This window comes from Podarcis pityusensis, assembly GCF_964106645.2.
Source record: "Podarcis pityusensis genome assembly, chromosome: 6".
Taxonomy (NCBI): domain Eukaryota; kingdom Metazoa; phylum Chordata; class Lepidosauria; order Squamata; family Lacertidae; genus Podarcis; species Podarcis pityusensis.
Genome location: NC_138030.1, coordinates 32,202,849 through 32,226,041, shown reverse-complemented (window position 1 = coordinate 32,226,041; position 23,193 = coordinate 32,202,849). Strand labels below are relative to the sequence as shown.

Genomic DNA, 23,193 nt, shown 5'->3' with positions numbered 1-23,193 from the left:
CAGGAGGGGAGCTGGTGACTCCAGTTTTTGGTTTAGCCAGCAAAGCTAGCCCCAAACAGCAGCCCCATGTGGACAAAGCACCTCAGCTCGATCTCCTCAGTGATGAACAGGGGGGTTATTACTGCTGGATGCAAGTTATCAAAATGTTAACCCTGGTAGACAAATAGCATGGGAGAAGGATAGCACAACTCCTGTCTAGGTCTTATACACATAACACATTTGAGAATTTTCTTTTTCCTCTCTCCAGTTCCCTTCTAATCTTCCAAGATGCTCGCCTTGAACCAAGCTTTGTTTTCTTGAATTGCGCCATTTTAGCACGTGACAATCATGAAATTCCTGGACCTCCGTTCAATCACATTATCCAGCCAGTACCATAAAAAGGAAAGATGAAAACACTGGCCTGCCTTTGGCGCCACCCTGTGGTACATCACAAGGCTCCAAGGTATTTTTTATTTTTTTAAAAAGAAAAACAACAACAACCTGATATCAAGTCCAAGATTTCCTCGGCTCTTTGCATTTCCACTAAAACTTAAACAAATTCTGAAGCTCCATATCAATCATCGATCCAACAGAAATGGTAATATGTCCTATGGCACCTAAGAGACAGGCAAATCACTAGGCATGGCTTAAGCTTTCACAGCTTAAGCCTGTCAGACACATAAGTTCTTCCTTGCAGTGCACCCTATGTACAGAGGAAAAAGCACTATAAACCACAAGGCATATTGTACACCTCTGACATTCCTATGTAAAATGCACAGTACTGAAGTTTGTGGCCAGACCTGCTGTGTTGCCAAGAGGGGAAATATTCCTGAAGGCTTGTACACTTCTATACCACTTGGGCACATTCTGCATCCATGATTGCCAGGATGTTCACTGGTGGATTTGTCATGGGCTGTAATTAACTCAAGAAGCAATAGGGCTGGGCAATATGGAGATATATTGTCCAAAACTGGTTTGTAGTCAACATCGTGATAACCGTTTCATAGTATCTGATCTGGCAATATATCACAAATCATGAAAAACTGTGAAGCTGGTCATCGCTTTTCTCATGATTCCTGTCACCCCGTTGTAACAATATGTTAAAAAGGTAAAGGTACCCCTGCCCGTATGGGACAGTCGTGTCCGACTCTAGGGTTGTGCGCCCATCTCACTCTAGAGGCCGGGGGCCAGCGCTGTCCGCAGACACTTCCGGGTCACGTGGCCAGCGTGACGAAGCTGCTCTGGCGAACCGGCACCAGAGCAGCACACGGAAACGCCGTTTACCTTCCTGCTAGTAAGCGGTCCCTATTTATCTACTTGCACCCGGGGGTGCTTTCGAACTGCTGGGTTGGCAGGCGCTGGGACCGAGCAATGGGAGCGCACCCCGCTGCGGTGATTCGAACCGCCAACCTGACGATTGGCAAGTCCTAGGCGTTGAGGTTTTACCCACAGCGCCACCCGCGTCCCTAACAATATGTTAAAGGGAAGTAAAAATGTACTTAAGTACTCCTAAGTAGTAGCAGTTGCCAAGACATCACTCGGTTCGCCTCTACATAGTTTCATCCTTATGTCAGGCATCATGATATTTCGGTATATCGTGATGTTTAGCTGGTGATATATTGCAATGTTGAAAACCAGATATTGCCCAGCCCTAGAAGGAAATAACACTCCCCAAATAACATAATATGGAGCCCAAGAATGAGACACAGCCAGACAACTTGCCAGTGCCAAGACAACAGGGTGCCAAGCACATCCAGTCACCAGGGTTTGCTACTTTGTGCTCACCCACAATTATTTTAGATTTTTAGACTTCCTGGCCCTTCAGGTCAGTGGCAATGCTGTGAGTACACACATAATTCCATATTATGCCAACACATTCATGGCCCACTTTGAGCAATGCTATCTCTTGTGCCCAAATGCCTCACCTCTCCCTGAGAAACAATGGCACCATTATCATCTGGACCCATGAGAAAAAAGGCCCACTAAAGAAAGCGACAGAACATCAACTGCTGCACCTACAACTACAAGTGAGACCCTCTCCAACACGTTTTATCAATGAACTATAGGACATCATGGGCAACTGTATTCCTTGTGTGGTAGTTATGTCATCATTAGAAGACATCACCCCAATCTTAAATACCTATCCGCCAGAAAGAAAGAAAAAATGGGACTATGCCTTACGACAAACACAGGTGCCAAGTGCACTCAAGCAACACTATTACCAAACCTAATATTATCAACCATACTGTTGGATGTTTATTCAACTGCTCAACTTCCAGTGCAACATATACCCACAGTCCAGAAATAAGGTGCCTTCTAGATAATGTTGGAATCCACCTCCTATCAGCCCCAGACAGCATGGTCAATGGTTGGGGTGATGGGACTTGTAGGCTAGCAATATCTGGAGGGTACCACATTGGCTATCATTGCTATGACCTCTTGATAATGCCCTTCTGCTGCCCACATAAGATAAACAGATCTGGCTCTATATTTTTTTAAAAAATATTTTATTAAGGATTTTCTTGTTTTACAGAAGTAAATGTAATGCCTCGTATTTTTTCCCCCCATGTAACATTTTTACAAATCCGTTTCATTTGTTGAGGCATTAGGGGGAGAAGAAAAAAAAGAAAAAAGAAAGGGGGGTGGAGAGAGGGAAGATGGATGGGGGTGGGGTCGGGTGGCGGTGTTTCTATTATGTTTAATGTATGTAGAGTTTGGTGTCAGCGTTGATCTGGCTCTATATATGAAAATGCACAGACATAATTCGGACACAGAAATGATTAGCACTCGGAAACCTAAGGGAGAACTCTCTCAGAACACACTGAGAGAAAGTCAATATGTCTACAAAGCTACTTCAAAGTGCTCTAATATGAAACACCAGGACTAGAATTTGGTAAGTGAGTTTGATTATATTGCATCTGTGGAGCTGTGGATTTCTTTTCTCCAAAACAAGAGTTGAATTGGCATAGCTAGAAAGGTAGGTGATAATACTATGACAACCGGTGTGTGTGTGTTATTTCTACACACTCTCTACTGACAAAAACATTTCATGCAGTTGGCAAAGCTGGCTCTAGTCCACAAAAGCTCGTGCCACAATAAATATGAAAGGCTTTAAAGGGGCAACACAAGACTCCATGCTGTTTTTCCTGAAGCAGACTGTAACAGCTACCCTTCTGGAATTTATGCCATAACCTTGTGAAAGGAATTAAGGATCTGCATAGCCCAGCCGTGGGGGTGGGGGGGGACCAGACCTATGAGTTCAAAGCAGCCTTAAAAAACAAGCAGATGTCTCCCCATTGTCGTAACAGCAAATTTCCCCTTTAAGGAATGCAGCAAGAGATCCAAATTACTGAAGATTTTTACAGCTGGAGAAATAGATGCCTTGGCCTAGTTCTTTTTCAGTCACTTGGTAGCAGCCTCTCATCTGTTGGAAACATGTGCATGTCTGAGGGAAATAAGTGAGCAGTCAAAAATGCAGCAGCACTGAAGCAATCCTACAGCAGCCTTGCCAGTGTTGACAGAGCATGAGGTCATACCTGCCCCTTAAGAGAGCTGCATACAAGCACTAGCTCTCTTCCAGTAATTTATGTTATTGGTTATTTGCAGATTTATAAACCACTTCTGATTCTGATATGGCAAAAGATGGAGATGGGGGCAGTGATGCAGGTTTTCTGGAAAATTTTTGAATTCAAAGTAGGGTGATTTGCACTGGAATTTTTTCTGAAGCCCAAGACATCTAATACAGCATGCTTCTTTTACCTGCATTCAGCAAATAAAACTAGAAACTTGCTTGCCTAATATCACATTTGCAATTGCCATGCATTCATTGTTATTAATGAACTTATGGAACAATTTTCTGCAGAAAAGCAGTGCAGAAAATTTCACTTTCCACACCACTGAGGGAGACACGTGCAGATTCGGCAATGGGCGACAAAATGTACAGGACTTCTGATTCATTCAAGAATGCTGCTGTGATCTAGGATTATGATCTTTCAACCACACCAAACATAACCAGATCCAATTTCCCAAACTCTTAAACCGACTTGTGTGTATGAAAACCAATTAATCAGTGCAATGTGAATGCCTCAGTCAAGCTCAACAATGGTTCATTTTGAGATGCAAAAGCCCACAGTAGGCAAATACCTGTAACTCCAAGTCCTAATAGCAAATACTTACATCTTCTCAATGAGCTCCTTCTCATCCAAGGCACCAGGCAGATCTCGCTTGTTCCCAAGAACAAGGACCTGAGAAAGAGAAGAGGGCAGATCTCTCAGTCCACGACTCACATAGGCAGCTCGCATCTACCACTGGATCAGCCAAGGGTGGCTCCATTGGTTATGATAAATAAACCCTATATAGCCATGTTTTTAATAGAACTGACACCCTTGAAGCAAAGAATTTCTTTATAATCCAGGGGAACTTCTTCTAAGCATGGAATCAGAAAAGCCAGGTCTACATCACAGTGACAACAGACGTAACACAAGAGCTTCAAACTACACGGCCAGTTCCTGAATACAAGGAAAACACTGGTGAAATTAAGATCAGCAGGGTTTCAAAAAACAATAACCTAGCCAAATATGTCAATTACATATTTTCCTATTCTCTAATAAGCTTTTTTTGTTGAGCTCAGATGCAACGTATGCTGAAAAGGACTTCAGATTCTCTGGTGGCAGACGGACTTTGCAGAACAAGGGTATTTTCCCATTTCATGGATGGAATATTAATACAATAGCAAGCACCACTCATTTGGCTCATCCTAGACTTTCTCACCTCAAACTCACATACATTGTACCCTCAAGGACTCACAGCATTAAGGTAACAGCGGCAAGTGGTGTGTCCTTTATCTCTTCCAAATGGTGCAGTAATAAATTCTAAACAGTTTCCCTGTTCTAACCAAACCTTTTCTATCTTGGAAAAGAGACATCCCAACGACACAGTCCAGCAGAGCAAAGCATGCAAATAGAGAGGAAGGATTTAATCCAGAGTCTGATCTGGAAGCCTTGCCACTAATCATCCACTGCTAGTTATGATCCACCACACACTCATACGGATCTGTTTGCTTACTTAGCCTCTCTCCAGAACTGGAGCAACTTACAGGGATGCCCTGGAGCTGTGGCTTATCAAGCAGGTTGTGAAGTTCGTTCTTTGAGGCTTCAATCTTCTCCTGGTCTGCAGCATCTACCATGTATCTGGAATGAAATCAACTACATTAGCTCTGAGGACAAGAAGCAACAGGTGCTATTGCATGGAGTAGCCAAACCAGAGGAAGAGAGCAATCTCCAGAAAGCAAGATGGGTTATACTGAATCTTCATTTGAGTCCCAGCCACTGAATATAGGGTCCTAACAAACCACTACCTTGCATTAGATTCAGTTACTCTCCCGATCCCATAAGTAGGGGGAATTGCAATTCTGAGACCACATACTTTCAGTGTGGCCACCATAATGCTACATATCAGTCCAAATTTGTAGAAATCCTTTTGGTTTGCAATCTTCATATAAACTGGTGAGAGGGCTAGTTTTGAGTTTTGTTTTATAATTTATGTTGATATTTTTTGCTTGGGGATGGGGATAGACTGATTTTTACTGAAGAGTGCAAAGAACAAAGAGCAGATCCATACAGGTGGGATTAAGTTGAAGATTTTTATCAGCCATCTGCCAACATATGTTTAAATTCAAGAGAGCTAAAAGTTGGGGCAGGGCGGTTGGAGTCTGCTGAAAATATTTTGTTCAAGATACTTGATTTTGTGTTAGAGGGACATTCAGCATAACGAAGGGTTCAGATCCTTAGACCCACTGACCATCTATTACCAAATTCCTAAGCCGCCATAGAAATAAGGCCCTTGCCACTGCCAGTTCTGATTTCTTGTGGCACACAAATTGCTGCTTGTGCCACTACCTTAATGGGCAATCCTTATCCCTGCCCTTTTCCAGAGTGCCTCCAATGCTCAACACAAGAAGCTGCGAGGTGCTCTTGTGCAATGCAACAATTCAGCTGCTCTAACTGCTGGTTGCACAGCAGGAGCTTGGCAAACCGCATCTATGTTAAATTATTCATCGGGCAAAATGTGCTAGGCTGGCTCACCTAGAAAGCCAGCAGGCAGGGAATATGGGACGCAGTGTGCAGATTTCCTACATGGAGTTTTTATGTTATAGTAGATATCGAACAAGCACAGAACATCTGAGAAGCATTCGATAATGTGGAAATCTACAAGGAAATACTTCTGCAACTGAAACAGCATACACAGTACTGGATTTCTAACTGAGCCCAGCTTGTATTGCCTCTGGTCATTGGCAGTGGCCATCAAGGTAAGCCCAGCTGAGAAGTGCCAAGAATTTGGTATGAAGCACGCAGAAGCCCTGATCTAAGGAAATTAAAGAGCCTCTATTCTGTACATGCTGGTTTCTGCCATTCCCCAGTTTCTGCTGAATTATGTAAGCTACCCCTTAAGTGCCATGTACAAGCTATCTGGAAGAAGCATCTATATTTTCTGCTTTTGTTATTTTGCAAAGTGCCATGTATATTGAAGACACTATATACCCCTTTTAACAGTTCTGAAGGGATAAAGGCTTCCCTTCACCCTACATTTGTGTATATATAGCTTCTGAGGTACACATAATATAGCTTTTAATGCACACATTTCATGTTTAGAAGACCAAACCCTGCAATCTGGTAAGGTAATTAAATATTCTTACGAATGGGGGCCTCAGAGAGAGATGATGCTTCTGAAAAATGGAGATCATAAAAGCATCCATCTCTGAAGGAAAGTAACTGCTTCTTGGAGCAGACTTCTTCCTTTTCAAAAATCACCTGTCTATGAATACTAGTATCCAACATCTTCTCCAAAAAAATGGCATAGAAACCAGCTTATAGTCAAGGCTGTGTAGTCTGCGCATGAACTTTGAGGAGGAATCACAGGTCAGTGGTAGAGCCCATGCTTTGCATGCAGAAGATCCTGGGTTCAAATCTGCGGCATCTCAGCTTAAAGAAAGTTGCTACTAGTGAGAACAAACAATTCTAGGCTAAATGCACGAACAGCCTGACCTGGTATATGGCAGCTTTCTAAGGAATCCCAAGGGTGTTTTTTTTGCTAAAAATAAATATATATTAAAATCTATGGCTTGAATAAATGTTAGAATTAATGAATTTGGTTGTTTTTTCCAACCTCTCTCTACCTCTAGTAGACACAGGGAAAGGAAGAAACAATACAAGGCACTGAAGCCACATTCCCTGACCACTGGAAATTCAATCCTCTCCAGTCACTCACCAGGCAATCTCCAGATCAGAGTCTTGTGCCAGTTTCCTACCAAAAAATGCCCTCCACCTGGCTGCTCTTCACTCCCTGAAGGTGCTATTCTTCAAAACAGAATTGGCTCGTTTTTAAAAGGTGTACTTATAATCTGGTGTAGCCCGGCCCTCTGGCAGAGGCGCTACAGAAATACTTTGTCTTGCTCTATTTCAGCCCAAGAGAGGAGAGCAACAGAATGGCTGAAGGTTATTCCGTCCACCCGTACCAGGTACTCAAAGGAATAAAGAGGGTTTCACAAAAAGCAGCACCAGCAGGAACTGAAGAGTCAGCCAAGGACACTGAGATCTTTCAGAGACAGCACAGAAGTCTGTAGCTGTCAATAAAAGGCCCTGCCCTGCCCCACAGCCTACTGACAGTGAGGGTTTGAACTGAACGGCTGCCTGAAGAACCTTCCTCCTCCTCCTGCCTTCCATGCAGTTAATCAGATTCCACAAGCAACTCTTTGTGTGTCAAAAGTGGCCTGATGCAGAAGCGGTGCTTTATTTGCAACTTTATTTGGTACAGTGTAGCTTAAGTGCAGCCATCCAGTGGTTATTTGTGTGTGCAGCAACCCTCAGAGGAGGGGCACTCACTTATGGTTCAAAGGCAGGTAGGATCCAATGGAGTCATTGTGACATTCTATAAGAAATAAAGAATGGATTTATGGAGTTGTAGTTCAACAACATCTGGAGAGCCACAGGTTCTCGGGCCTGATATAAAGGATCCCAGCCTGTGCTTAGAAGTGAAGCCACACCTGTAAGGTAGGTAAGAATCTCTTTACAGTTCCAAATGTGATCCAAGAGACAGTGGATATGTCCTGTGGAACAAAGAAGCCTCAGGGTTTATCATCTTTGCCTGAGTTTATTGGACTGATTTGATCCCACCACCACAACACGGCTCCAGTGTTCAGAGGAAGCCTAGGACTTGTCTTGAGAGTAGTGCACAGCAATCTCAGAGCTTGGTGACAGACTGAGAATCGAGGCATGGAATACTTACACTATGGCACTGACTCCGCGGCAGTACCGCTCCCACATGCTACGAAAACGAGGCTGGCCCCCAATATCCCAGAGCTGTGGGGAAAGAAGCAGCAAGTTAAAATATGGGTGAGGACTACGATGTGAGAATTTGCAAGCCCAAGCATTCTCTTTGACTCGCACATACTTGGCCCCACTGCCTGCTCTCTGCCTGCTCTACACTTTCCCATGTCTTCATTTTATGCATGGTCATCCAGTCTCTCCACAGCCCACACTCTTTATTATTAAGGAAGCCATCTGAAGCACTACCAGAAGATTTCAGAGAGCCTTGGGTTTCTGAGCCACAGTGGTACAACAATGGCCACTTCACAAAAGCATTCTCACACTTGCAAATACTGTAAAGAACCCAAGTATTCAAATTACAGTATTATGATGAATTAAAATTTACTAGGATTAGCTCCACAAAACTCTTGAGTGATGGAACTGATATCCAAACTAATTAAATATTATTTGCAATGTTTTCCCGGTCAAAACACATAAATGGAACTGAAGGAGGCGAACAGTCTACTGAAATCCTGCATTTAACCAGACACTCTACTGCCACTACTCTGCTTAGGCAATTCCTTTTAGGATTCCCACCAAACACCTACTCCTCTCTCTAACAGGAGCAGAGCTAATCATTCAAATAATACACAAAAACAATAGGGTATCTAGCAATAGTGAGAGAAAGACCACCCAGAAATTCACATCCACAGTTTTGACTAGAAGACACCCCAGAATAACCTTAACTTATATTGTAAACCACCCTGTGATATATTGTATACTGCCTTGCTACCCTCAGATGAAGAGTAGTATACAAATTAAACAAACAAACAAACACTTCTATATTTTGTCCTCATATGTATCTATAAGCAATCTTTTGATTTAAGAGTGATTTATAAAGAGTTATAAAAATTAAAAAATTAAACACATCATATAAAAACTGAATAAAATATTACAACCAGAAGCAGTAATCAATTTAGTGCTCAAATTGTGTTGGAAAACAGGGCACCATCAATAAAATAAATTCATAAACTCCATTCCAGCACCATTCAGTCTGAGTTAAACTTTTAGTCTAAAAACTGCAGGTGAGGGAGGTGGGCCTTCTCTCTCCGCAAACTAAATTCCCCAATAATTTGAACATTGAACCAATTTTAAGAAAAACTTATCAGAGCATCCCTAGAGTCCTCTAGAAAAGGGTTGGCTCAGCTTGGCACCCAGAAACCAGTTTGGTGTTATGGAACAGCAGATAGTTTTAAAAAGCTGGTGTTAATTCAACCCTGTCGATCTGCCAGTGCTTCCTTAAACCCCCAAGCTTGCCTGCAGCACTATGTTGCAAATCTAGGAGCACACTTGCCCAAGAATACTGCATCTTACCTTTATAGTAACATTTCCCTTGGTGATCTTCCTCATATTGAAGCCCACTGTTGGGATCATATCTTCATTGAACTGCCCCGACTAGAACGAAATAAAAATAGATCAGTCTTTCATATGGAAGGCTTGGCTGTTTCTGTCTACCGCGTTCCACCTTGGCTAATCAAGCTCCCCTGACAGAAGAAAAAGCGATGAGATGTGTTCATTCCTAGAGCGAAAGAAATACCTATTTAGCATCACACATTTTGAGCACTTTGAATAATATACCAGAAGTAACCCTCAAGTATTGAGGGTTAATATCAGAAAATATTGCAATATTTCTAAACTGCCTTTCATCGTGTAAGATTCCAAATATTTTGGAGGTGGTGGGGAGGGAAAGAAACCAGAGGCAAAGCCTCTTAAGTAACACCCTCCTGGCTACCACTGAATAAACCATTGTTGGTTCTACACAACCATATGCTTCACTGGTAGTAATCAGCTGTTATATATCAGGTATTCACTGGAATACCCATTCACCAAGTGCCTACTTTGTTTACATTTAGGCACCAGGTAAACACTATTCTTTTTGCTTGAGCATTTGGGGTTGACACTTGCCAGATAGATTACAGTTTGCCTTTATGGGGCTTTAGTGCTGCCTTGGGGGCAATATTTGGAAGAGAGCGCAGGATTTTTTTCAATTTTTATTTTTAAAAACAGCTTTGTTGTTAATAGGCAGTGTTTCAACATGTCTGTAATTAAACTGTTTCTCTGCTGATGAAGGTTGAGAGAATTTATGAGGAGGCAGATAACCTTTCGATGGCAAGCACTGGAAACAAAATGTGCAGGAGACACAGACACATCAGTCCTGTTGACTGCACGGACCAGGACAACATGAAGCATCTTATAGATTGGAAGTGCTGAAACAAATCAAGGATGTGTGGGTGCAGAGAACGTATAATTTCTCTATTTTGTGCAAGGTTTTCTTCCTCTCCTTCATTGTATAAAGATAAGTGACAGGGAAGGTGAGATGTATTTCAGGAGAAATAACCTTATTAACAGACAGAGCCAATACTCAGGTTATACTATGAAAGGACATGGGAAATGAGAGTGCTGCTGGCAATGTTTTTTAAAATAAAAAATAAAAAGAATGATACTCAAGGGTTGGATAAAGTTACTTTAATGAGAGGTGTTCTTTATGCTAAGAACGCAAGTAGCAATAATGGAAGCTTGCCACCTTGGCCGTACAGTTATCTGCATGTCAATTAATTTGGTCCCCACGGCCCATTCCATATTTGGCTTCTGCTGAGACACAGCCTGTAAGACAACTTAATGCAACGTCTGACAAGCTCCCTGGGAACACAACTTGCATGAACTGGAACACAGGACATGAATTAAGAGCCAACGAGGAACAAGAACTTTCATTTGTGACAGACTTGCTTTGTTCAGAGAGCAGAAACCCTGAGCCAGCATATTTTTACCCTTTTTTCCTCAATTTTGTTCTGTTGGCTTACATTTCTATAATAACTGCAGTATAGTACTCTGTGCTTTGCTCCAGCCAAAGTGCCTGCAGGGAATTAACTTTCACATACCCATTGAGCAATTCTTCAGCACTTGCTGAGTCAAAAAGGTCTATTATATATATTCTGGTCTGTTCATTTTTAACACCCAAATTTCAAATTTTACCTGTTTATTAAAAGAAAGCTTTCTAAACAAACAGCAAGTGTGCTCACAGTATGTTGCAAATAAATACAAAACTAAACACTTGCAATTCCTATAGGAAGCACATAAATATGTACAGGAAGTGTGTGAACCTCAATGAAACATTAAGGGACAAAATGGCAATGAAGGCGTCCAGTTCAGACATAACCCACCCCCGCTCCCAGCAAGAACACTTTATTTAAGGTTGACAAACTTAGAGCAGAGGAAGCAGAAAAGGGAATGGCAACATCTGCCCTGTGGAAAGGAATTATCTGTCCTACGTACAATGAGTTGCAACATTAGATTTCTCAATGTCACAAGACCTTAGAAATTAATATGTCTGTCAGCAGAGTTCAGCCCACTGCTGCTTTCTTTCAGTGATTTACGGTTTTAAGATTACCAACATTCTTAAACTTCTCTTGCTTTTAATCTGGCCTCCAAAGTTTTACGAGGCTGCGAGTCTCCAGCTCAAATCTAACTGTCAGCAATGAATTTATGTTAACTCTCTGATTAGAAAAACTGAGTGCTTTTAGCCATCAGCTTCTCAAGATATGACACATCAGCAAATCTGCCAAGGTTCCGAGACTCTTCACAAAGATTTTGTGCTTATTCTCCCAGCGTTCCATTTCAAAAGGCATAACCTGATACTTGTCGAGAAAATAACAGACTGCTCGAAAACAACAAGCTTCAAAAAAAAGGCCAACCAGTACAAATTTCACCTGGGTTTTAACAAACCATGCTACTCCAGTCCTTGGGCCAAAAGGTCATTGGTGGGATGAGCTCAAGCATTCTGTTTCCCTGGTCTATAGCACTTGTGAAATAGGCTATCAAAATTACCTGGAAAATTGCGGGTGGAGTCCAATTTCAATATGCACACAGTGTATGTTGAGATTCCAGAACAAAGAGTTGAACAAGTCATTTAGAGTTATGGGTAACACAAGAGGCCTTGCAGATACTGAGGTGAACGTTTGGTTTTAAAGCCTCAAAGAAGTGTGACTCCACAGGTAAACAGAAACCTTGGCCTGCCCACTGCTTCAGACCAAAGGCCCATCTAGTCCAAAACCATGTTTTCACAATAGCCAACCAGATGCCTATGGTAAGCCCACAAATAGGACATCAGCACAACAGCAGTCTCCTGTTCACAATTCCTAGCAACTGGAATTCATAAGAAAACCAACCCATTTATTATTTGAAGCATCCTATTCTACTCACTGGGCACTCAGAATGGCTTCACAGAACACAGATGAAGGACCTATTGGATCAGAGGATGGACAGTGACCAAGTCACATTTTCACAGAGCTGTTAAATGAGTGACAACCACGCTCTAGTAAACTCCATTTGGGGCTAACGTATGTGGAGCTATCCTTGAAGACAGTTTGGAGACTGCAGCTGGTTCAAATAATAATAACAATAATAATAATAATAATAATAATAAATTTATTTATACCCCGCCCTCCCCAGCCAGAGCTGGGCTCAGGGCGGCTAACACCAATAAAATTCCAGTAAAAACATAATAAGAAAAAAAGAAAAAGAAAAAAAAAACAATTTAAAATACAGGTTAAAATGCAATTTAAAATGCAAAAGGCTCAGCTGCCAGAGTTCTGCCAGATTTTCTGTATGGGACCACATTACACCCATACTTAAAGATCTGCAGTGGCTACCTTTTCACCACTGAGCCCAATTCAAGGTGCTGGTTTTGATGTATAAGGCTCTAAACCCAATTCCCTGAAGAAGTTCCTCTCCCCATACTGTCCACCCTGTTGGTTACACCATCTCTGAATGAGGTCAGTGAACCTGTGACATGCCAGAGGGTAACCTCAGCACTTACCTCCTGGTTTTGGAATAACATTTTCCCAAGGCTTGGCTGGCACCAATATTATCCATTTTCCAGAGTTTCTAGTATGATCCTACAGGGCCTGCATTGGGACAGATGGGTGATGTACTGCTTTGTAATCTCCCTGTTTTCATTTACCATACTGTGTTTTGTTGGTTTTTATTTTGTTTTAAAAATTGCTATTACCCACCCTGAGATCACACTCAACAGTAGGGTAATGAATAAACTGCATAAATGAAAAACAAAAGCCACACTTTTATCAATACAACTTTCGGGGTATTTTTCCTCCCTCAATTTATTGTGACACACAAGGCTTAGAGCCAGAGGTCATGGTGCTCTCATATGACTAAAGAGCAAAAAAGACCCAAGCATTTGTTTTGAAACGACTCATACATGCACAGAGCAACTTTACTGTTTTGCCAAGAAGCGCCTGTTGAAATCTGGAGCAATTTGTTCTGCATGCAGACTATCATACAGATAGCAGAAACGCTGCTTGATAGCAGAAACTCTGCACAACAACTTCTTTTAGCTTGCCGATTAAGCAGTCTTTGTTTTCAGCTACAAATGTAGCAAGAGTACTGGAAACCAGTTCATGCCGTGATAGATACGGAGTACAACTGGGTATCCAGATTTGCTGCTCCTCTTTATCTTCATCCCCTTGAAGTTATTTTGAGTGCCAGTTAGTCTATTGAATTATTGTTCAGAATTCAATTACCGGTATTACTGCTGTTAGACAATCTGTCAAATCAGTGAATTTTGTGATGGATTTTAGTAGTTGTAAACCACTTTGGGAGCCAATGTTGGCTGAAAGGTGAGATAGAAATATAATTTATCTAACAAATTATCTAAGTTGACCCCTTTGCTCAATAACTTCTTCATATTTTTCATTTGGGAAAACAGGTCTTTGTTTACAAAAACCCACTTGTAGACTTCTGAAACTCTCCCATATTTGGATATGTACATATATATTTAAAAAAAGATTGACAACCTGCTTATTAATAGAACCTGTGAGACCAGCAACACAATGCTGTTGTGCCCCTCTATCCCCTAAGACTGCTCCATTCGCGGCTCCAGCCAGTCTGGAAAAGGATCCTTTGAGTGCTTTTCAGATCTCCCAGGGGAGGGTTCCTGAAAACCTGTCACCTCCTATTTAGTTAAGAAAGGGGCAATATTTTCAGATAACTAATATGGGAACCAAATCTTTCTGATACAATAGTGTCCATCTGGTCTCAAATCTTTATAATATTTATATAGTATTTTGTGAAACTGACACTGACTCAATACTTGAAATAGTAAGGTTCAGTTCTTAAACTTTCCAGTGGCTTCCTGGGGTGGGGGTGGGTGTACATTTGTGTAAAAGTATTATGTCCATCAACTTCCCTATCTTAAGGATTGTTCAGGATTGTTTCTGCACCCTAAGCAAGAGTTTGAACTTCAGCTGACACACAAGATAGTAAATATTAATAATGATGCCTGGATCACAAAAAAACCCTGTCCACCTTTTGAATATCAATGCAGAATAATTCACAGTTCAAATGACAAATGGTAACTATGTTTAAGAGCATGGCAACTAATTTCTAAGTAAAGTGCAGTGTCAGGGATAAGGGAAAAACACAGGGCATTTTTTCTTTACATGGTTAATATGCATTACCCAACAGAGATGTGCTCAGTTTGAGTGCATGCGCTCATAATTGGTCATCCTTATTGGATAAATGAGATCAGGCCAATCTCGTTTGACAAATTCACCGCAACCTGCTGAGTCACACTCAGTTCAAGCACACCACTGAGCATCTGGCACCCCTGAAAATATAAAAGGTATTTCCTACGAAAATGGAAAGCACAAAAGATGAAAAAAGCCCACTGTGGTGCACAGCTTCATACTGCACACAAGTAACTGAAACAAGAGAAGCAAAACTATGCTAAGGAAAGATTATACGTCTTTGAAGAAACACTTGCCAATATGTTTTCATAAGCCAAGGCTTTTAAAAAAGCAATAAAGAAAGGCCTACAAATACTGGACAGCCCAATTCAAAATAGCAAGTGTGATTTGAAGGGAGCGCACACTGTGTGAAAGGGTGGCTGTTTTTGAAAAACAAGGCCTTTTGGACTCCAACAAAGATATCCCCTTCTAGAATTTTAATCTGGAAGAAATCCCAGCCTCAAGAGACACTACCTGCTTAGACTATTCTCAGCTGTTAGTGGTTCCCCAATCCCACCCCAAGGATTCTGGAGAAGGTAGTCTGTGATAATTCTTAAATCCTTATCTTCCCTCACAAAACTAGGGTTCCCAGGAGTCCCTGAGGCACAGGAATGATGCCTAAGTCACTCTCAGTCTCTGGTGTAGATTTATGTTCTATAGGTTTAATGCTAAACAGTGCAGAACTAAGTTAGCCCCATTCTCCAAATGCTTTAACAAATATGACCTCTTATCCCCACTGCATAGGCAGGTCAGTTCATTTGGAAGGAGATGCACAACATTAAACAAACTCACACTAAAACAGGCCTTAAGCTGGTGCCTGAAAGTGGCAATTTATTTTGTGAAGAATGCACAAGTTTCAACCACAGGTGCTGCTGTGGTCTAAACCACAGAGCCTAGGGCTTGCCGATCAGAAGGTCGGTGGTTCAAATCCCTGCGACAATGGGGTGAGCTCTATCACCTAGCAGTTCGAAAGCACGTCAAAATGCAAGTAGATAAATAGGTACCGCTCCGGCAGGAAGGTAAATAGCGCTTCTGTGTGCTGCTCTGGTTCGCCAAAAGCAGCTTAGTCATGCTGGCCACATGACCTGGAAAAACTGCGGACAAATGCAGGCTCCCTCGGCCTATAGATCGAGATGAGCGCCGCAACCCCAGAGTCGTCTGCGACTGGACCTAACCATCAGGGGTACCTTTACCTTTTATATTCTTTAGAGATGCTTTTGGTATATTCTACCGAAAGGTTTGGGACAATAAGCATCTTCATATCATGGTCAAAACATGTTGGCCATCATCTACAAAATAGACCACTACTTTGGGTGTACTTTTATGATGTGTTTAATAGGTTTCCCTCAAACTTTACAATGTTACATCTATTTCTGAAAATAATACAGGTGAAGAGCTCGGATTCTGTATGAGTGTAGCTACTGGTCCCAATATTTCCATCTTTCCCAATAGTCCCTCTTTATTTTTGCTTAAACATAGTGTTGTTGTTTTAAAATATGATTTTCTGAAGCTAGAAATATTTTACATACATGAACCAAAGCTGAGAAAGTTAAGCGTTTAGAACTACAGTATATAGCATAAAAAGGGAGTGTGAATGTGCATGCTGAAATCAGTGAAGCAAACTGGGTTCCTAGCATTTTGTGCACACTAGGGCTGGATGATACATCAATATAATCATCCAAAACAGGTTTGAAGTCCGTATCATGATACTAATGACCTGGCAATATATCATGAAATCAGGGTCGGTGGGTGGGTGTTGTGCAAAAACAACGAAGTAGGAAAATTGTGAAACCAGCCAATGTTTTTACATAGCTCCATCCTTATTTCAGACATGGTGATATATCAGTATATTGCAATGTTTAGCTGCTGATATATCACAATGCTGAAAACCAGCCCAGCACTAGTGCACACAAGAGCACCATTCCACCAAAATTTTGAAGAACCACATTTAGAATAGGATGCAAACACATGGAAAAGAAAAAGTTTTACAAGGGGAAAGATAGGCTTTTAACTTGAATGCAACAGACCGTGTTTACTTTGCAGTGCTCTTAAACCACAAGGGGTATGCATGGAAAGAATTAAGTGCCACGAACACATATAAATTTGAATATGTCTTAACAGAGCACAACAGACTTACTTTTAAAAAAACATCACAAAGGAGCTTTAAAGCAAGCATGTAGACATGCCCTGAGGGGTAATCATGCAGTACTGAGTTCTCATGTGTTGAAGAAAACAAGAGAAAGTGATGACTGATCACAACAGCAAAAATAGTCGCATGCAAATAGTAAGCAAACTCATGCTAAAAACATATGAAGCAGCCCCAAGATATTTTAGCTGAACTAATGTGCTTATGTGCAATGTAGAGTGCCTCTCTTCCTGTGCCTACGGAGCAAACACACAGCCTATCTTCTTACATTCTTAAGAAGAAAACGTTAGGCTTTTCTGGGCAGCTGTTAACTCTCTTTTTAGAAATTAAGCAATAGGCCTGTCTATGCAAAGCATGCACTATCACTGAACTACAGTCACAGACCCTTATCATCTCCCTGCTGCTTCAACTTAGAAGCTCTGAAGTTCGCATAAACCAAAACGCCCCAGCAAAGTTCATCAGCTGCCACCAAAACACTTGCCCTTTTTCTATTGTAATCAGATTTTCACAAAACTCACACATTAATACAAGACTGATTTTCTATATGAGATACATATTTTACACATTTATTCCATGAAGTTTGCAAATCTTTTTACCCTGAGGAAAATGGTTTTATCTAAGCCAGGGGTGGCCAACTCCCAAGAGACTGTGATCTACTCACAGAGTTAAAAACTGGGTTCAGGTCAAAGTTGTTGAGCTTTTTAAAGAGGAGCCAAAGTTTTTGAGCTTCTTTGGGGGGTGCCAGTGATCTGCCAGTGATCTACCGGTAGATCATGATCTACCTGTTGGATGTGCCTGATCTAAGCAATCATCCCCCCTCCCACAAGCCCTCTAAACTTAGCCGTGTTGCATTCATATTGCTCTAATAGGTAGAGATATTGTTGTCTGCAGGAAATATCAAGCAGACAACTGTATCTAGTTTATTCAAGGATAGTAGTGATCTATCATGACAACTTCAATGTGCACTAATTAAAGAGAGTTCACAAATTAAGAGAAGATGGAGCTTTGATTTCAAATAAAATAGGAGGCATTAAAGTTGTGACAGTTTTGACCTCATATGGCCTGTAATGTGTCAGTCAGAATGAAACTGGGACTACAGTCTGATTTCAAGAGCATCCAAAGCTCATTATTAAAGTGGCTACCCTAACTACGTTAGAACCCTCCTGCTGGTTCAGACTGAAGACCCATCTACGTCCTGTTTTTGCAGTTTGCAAGCAATGGGAACCCTACAAGCAGGGCATGAGAACGGCAGCACGTCCCTATATACTATCTCTGATATTGGAGACAATATATAGCAAACATTGCTAGCCTTACTATTCCAGTTTAACTATGAACTGTGTGAAGGAGTAATCCATCTCATCTGTCCTGAATCTCCCACCATTCAACTTTCTTGGATGACCACAGGTACTAATATTACAAGAGAGAGGGAGAGAAATTGCACGTAACTTTGGGGTAACAGTACACACACACAAAATCCTACAGCATAGTATAACCTAAAGTTGCAACATTCAACATATCAGAACAGCATTCCAAGAGAGATACAAGCAGTTGTTGAGATTATTTCAGCCTTTGCCAGCACACACAACCTGATTTTGAGGGATCAAGATCGGAAAGGTGGCCAAAAGTCAATAGTAGTTGGTGCTTCTTGCATCAAGTAATTAAATTGGAACCAGTATTTTACCTGTTTTTCCATCTCCCTCATAAAACTCCTTTTAATGTTGCCTCCAGATGTGGAGATAAGTGCACATTTAAATTTGCCCCCAGGTAAGTGCAGTTGAACTGTCTCCTCTTCCTTCAACTTACAGAGACCCATTAGAACAAGATTCAAGCCACTACCATAGGGTATTTCTTGGCTAAACAGTCCTAGGCAGCACATGAAGTACCTTCTCAAAGTCACGCAAAATTTGGAAAGCTGCAATTAATGAGGTGCCACTGACATGCTAAAATTGTGTGCCTTTAGATTTACAGCCCATGGTGCCTGCCACAACCATAATGCAATGATCTCGTCCCTCTGCCTTTTCTCATTTATTCTGACAACAATCCTGTAAGGCAAGTCAGTATCATCTTCAATTTATAGGCAAGAAGCACAGTTCAGAGGTAGACCTGCCTCTCTGCAGGTCCATTTATAATCACCGAGTTGAATCCAAGCTTTCCAATCCAATATGTTAGCCCAGCGATTCTTAAATGGGAGTCTATAGCATGCACTTTAGGCAATTCCCAAGACAACTACAAAAGCAGAGGGAATTGCTGGAAATCTTTCCCGAGTAATGAAAATGCTCTCTCATCTGGATAAAGTTGCACTGCATATGAAGAGAATGCAACAGTGGCGCTAGGTAGCAAATAAGCATTGTTAAGTTTGCAAAAACCTGGTGTCATTGAGACAACTCTAGCTTTTGTGCTTTGTATGAATGTGAATGCCACAGTAAAGAACATACACGCCATTTGTCATGTCTGCAGGGCACATGCATTTCCAGCATGCTACGTGTCCATTTAAAATACGCACTCTAGAACAGAACCTAATAACCTTTTCTCCAAGTCCCAAAATGAAGAGCAAGAATAAGCTCTAGGGTGTTTGTCTATCAAGCTGCCTTATTCCAAGTATTCCAACATGGAGCCTGTTAGTTGCAGTGTTTGAAACTCCCATTGTTATAGGGGCATTTTGTGACAGTTTGCCAGCAGTTTCTGAGCTCTGGGCATAGTACTGATCTTACGATTTCAGATTAAATCTGCCACTGCTAGAAGAAAAGGAGGAGCTTTTTCTGCCTCCCCACTTCCAGCCACTCTTTGAAGACTGGAGAAGGGAACCTCATAAGAATATTCAGAGGGGTGGGCAGGGGAAGTATGGCTTTGTTTTTTGAAGTCTTCAGATGAGGACTAGACCATGTGAAAAATGAACAGAAGATTCTAGCTGCAGAACTAACTAAAATGGTTACTGCAAAATATGCAGGAATGAAAGATAAATAAAATGAACCAAGGAGAGAGGAGAGAAGTTGTGGGATATCTAACGGTATGTAAAATGTTTATTGTAAGATGGAAAACTGAAAATTGAATTAATTTTTTTTAAAAAAAGATAAAAAGTATTCAGTACACTTGGGCTCCTATTCACGCACTGTTGTCAGGTAGGGTACACACATTTTTAATTTATTTTTTTTTGCAAATTTAATGAAGAAAAAAAGAATAAAATAAAATAAAATAAAATAAAAATGTATATAAATAATAGTGACAAAAAACCCACCATTGGTTTGCAGTCTGAATACAGTAGCCATCAGTACATTCATATTAAGTTAAACATGAAAGTTAATATAAAGCTCTCCAAATGTCCACACAAAATTGATGTCTATATGAAATACGTTCAGTTGTAGTTATATGTATGATTTAGTTGAGATTCCTGCATCACAGGGGGTTGGACTGGATGATCCTCAGGGTTCCTTCCCATTCTACAAGTCTATTATTCTAGACAGGACCACGCCGTCCTCAGAACATTGTGTAATGATTGAGGGTATTCATCCTTCTAGGCTCTAGTATCAGTCTCTTTTGTTGCCCTCACTACATCTCAATGATTTTGTCAACATAAAATGCAAACACATTTTGAAGCAGTAGAGCTCTGCTTGCTCCTCCCTGATATCTTACGCTTAGGGTAGTTCCACTCCAATACCCACAAGCTGAGGTTGCAAGGGAAGCCCCTATGCATGGGCTCATGCCCCAGTTCTGCAAATATCTGTTGCCCCCAGTACACAGCTCTCCAAGGGAGTTTACGCTTTGGACTGGCTAGCCAGCCAGGTTTAGAGTCTCCCGGGAAATGCAGTCTAGACAGAGCACATGGTTGTAGCTGAAAATTGAAGCAGTGCAGCAAGGAAAAAGTGGCTGACACCAAATAGCTACTGTCTAATGAGACACAGATTTTCACCAAAGGGCCAATAAATGGTCTCCTATAAAATCTATTCCGTGTATTTTCAGGACCCTGCTTGTGTTCAAGCACCTACTATTGCCATCTGCAAGGACAGTGATTATGACTGCATCCTATTACGGCAACAGGAAAGCATGCACATAAACAAGGGCAGCCTTCAAGGGCTCGGCAGGTGACAGGAACCTCTAGTATTCGCTACATTTGTAATAGGGCAGGAACATGCCAGATGTTTCAGGTTTATCCTTGAAAGTGAATTGTTTATGTATTTTTAGGCCTATATAATCCGTCTACACCAGCCTTCCCCAATCTGGTGCCCTCACGATGTTTTGGCTTACAACTCTGATCACTTGCCTCGATAGCTGGGAGTTCCAATAGTCTGGAGAAATGTGGACCTACGCTATTATTATTTATTTAATTTATGAATTGCTTCCCATGAAGCACTCAGAAGTGATTCACAATATGGTGACATACATAAACCAGGTACATATAGAAAAACAGTTAAAACAATGGCCTAGATAAGAACAATAAAAAACAACTATAAGTATAAAAACAATTTAACACAACAGGACATGCATCAAATCAAATCAATTTCAAGACAGATACTAGTTGGGATAAAGATTAGAAGGCTTGTTGAATGAGACCACTTTCCCTCATCAGGACTGTCAAATGAAGGCTTTGATGGGTTGCAGTAAATTCTCATCTAGAGATTTCTCGTTTTACGCATATTCAGTTCCCAGGAGCTTTATCCAGCCTTGGTAGGCTAGAGGTTTACAGTGCTGGAAAAATACTTGTACAGGAGGCAACCATTTCGCATGGGGGTTCCGTTACCGCCCCCCAAGTACATCCTGCCCCGTTCCACCCAGCCCTGGTTCTGCCCTAATTTTGCCTTCTTTCTGTGTCCAAAAGGACCTGTTTGTCGGTAATTGCACGTCCATTGGATGCACCTAAAATGGTCACTACTTGTAACAGTATGACACTTGGGGGGGGGGAAGAGGGGATTAGCAGGCAATACTAGATTTTAGGTGCAATTCATGCCCAAGTCTGAATCAAATTCTTTGGCAGCAATGATTTCTGAGTCCTGTATGTTAAGGGATTTGCATTTTTTTTATGTTTGCAAATGTGGACACCACCCCCCCATCTGACTTGTGTCATGCCTGCTGTCAATAACCTTCTGCTAATATTACAAATATATTTTGCTGGAAGTATCCAGTATTTTGGACACATGTCAAAGGTGACAGGATCCTTCAAATGCTGTTATTAGGAGAACCTTGATACCGAAATCTCAGGTCACAGCAGACTTGCAGCAGACAGCTTTATGATGGACATAAGCAGTTAGCATCCTAAACAGATCGCCTTCTGATAGTTGATAACGTAAATCACAAGAAACAAATATGATTTTCCTTGAGAGAAGATGAAAATAACACTGAAATGTAACAGAACCAACAATGAGACCTAATCTGCTATGGTAACGCAGCTGCTTTGATCTATCATAACTGCAGAAAACTGTGAGCCAAGGACAAGCTTGAGAGAGAGGGCCTTACGCAGAAAGCGCTGCTCTGTAACTCACTGCAGGATGAGGAGGGAGGAAGGACTGCAGAGAATTGAAAGTGTCTTCTGCATCTACTCAAATGCAAAAAAAAAAAAAAAAGGGAAAAGACCAAATCTTCAGATATAACTCTATCAAAACTTATGGGAATAGGAACAAGTGATTATATGAAGTCATACTGCTGCCAGCATTAAAGCAGATGTGCTGCTAAACACACACACACACACTGACTGTACTCACTTACTTGACCTACATTTTAAGATATCTACACACTGGTGCATGGAGTGAGCTAGAAACTGTTATGTGTGAGTTGCTGATTTCTTTGATGTTTATCTCTATGTTTCATGACTGTACAGAAGCACAGATTTGTTTGTTAATAAGCAAGGATTACAACAGCAGAGTAGGTAAAAAAAAAAGGGGTGTGGGTTCTATAGCTCATAATTAGGAAATGGTTCAACAGCATGATTTGATATTTAACAGTGTATGGGAAAAATCGGTTTGAGGGCAGCCCATGCTGAATTTGGAGTAGAAATGGTAAGAAATTGCTTATTCGAAGTGAGTTCATTTAGTAAGAGACTTTGGCAAGCTGGTAAGTGGTGTGTGTTTTCCTTCCATAGACTTTGATGGGGAGGGTTTCTTTGTTTGAACTGTGTCTTTTGGGAAACTGTTTGTTGTGTTAGGTCAAGGCAAGGGTCTACTTGGTATCTGCCATTATTCATGAGTTGTGTAAC

General features: G+C 41.2%; 1 protein-coding gene across 1 annotated transcript in view; it reads right to left on the bottom strand.

Annotated features, from left to right (window-relative positions):
• ARL8A (ARF like GTPase 8A) overlaps positions 1 to 23,193 on the bottom strand; it is a 38,670-nt gene that overhangs the window by 3,524 nt on the left and 11,953 nt on the right. Inside the window, exons 2-5 of the mRNA XM_081010339.1 lie at positions 9,657 to 9,737; positions 8,263 to 8,336; positions 5,075 to 5,168; positions 4,156 to 4,223 (exon numbers count right to left, since the gene is read on the bottom strand). Coding sequence (XP_080866465.1) covers positions 4,156 to 4,223; positions 5,075 to 5,168; positions 8,263 to 8,336; positions 9,657 to 9,737 — 317 coding nt within the window. The remainder of the gene's footprint in view (positions 1 to 4,155; positions 4,224 to 5,074; positions 5,169 to 8,262; positions 8,337 to 9,656; positions 9,738 to 23,193) is intronic.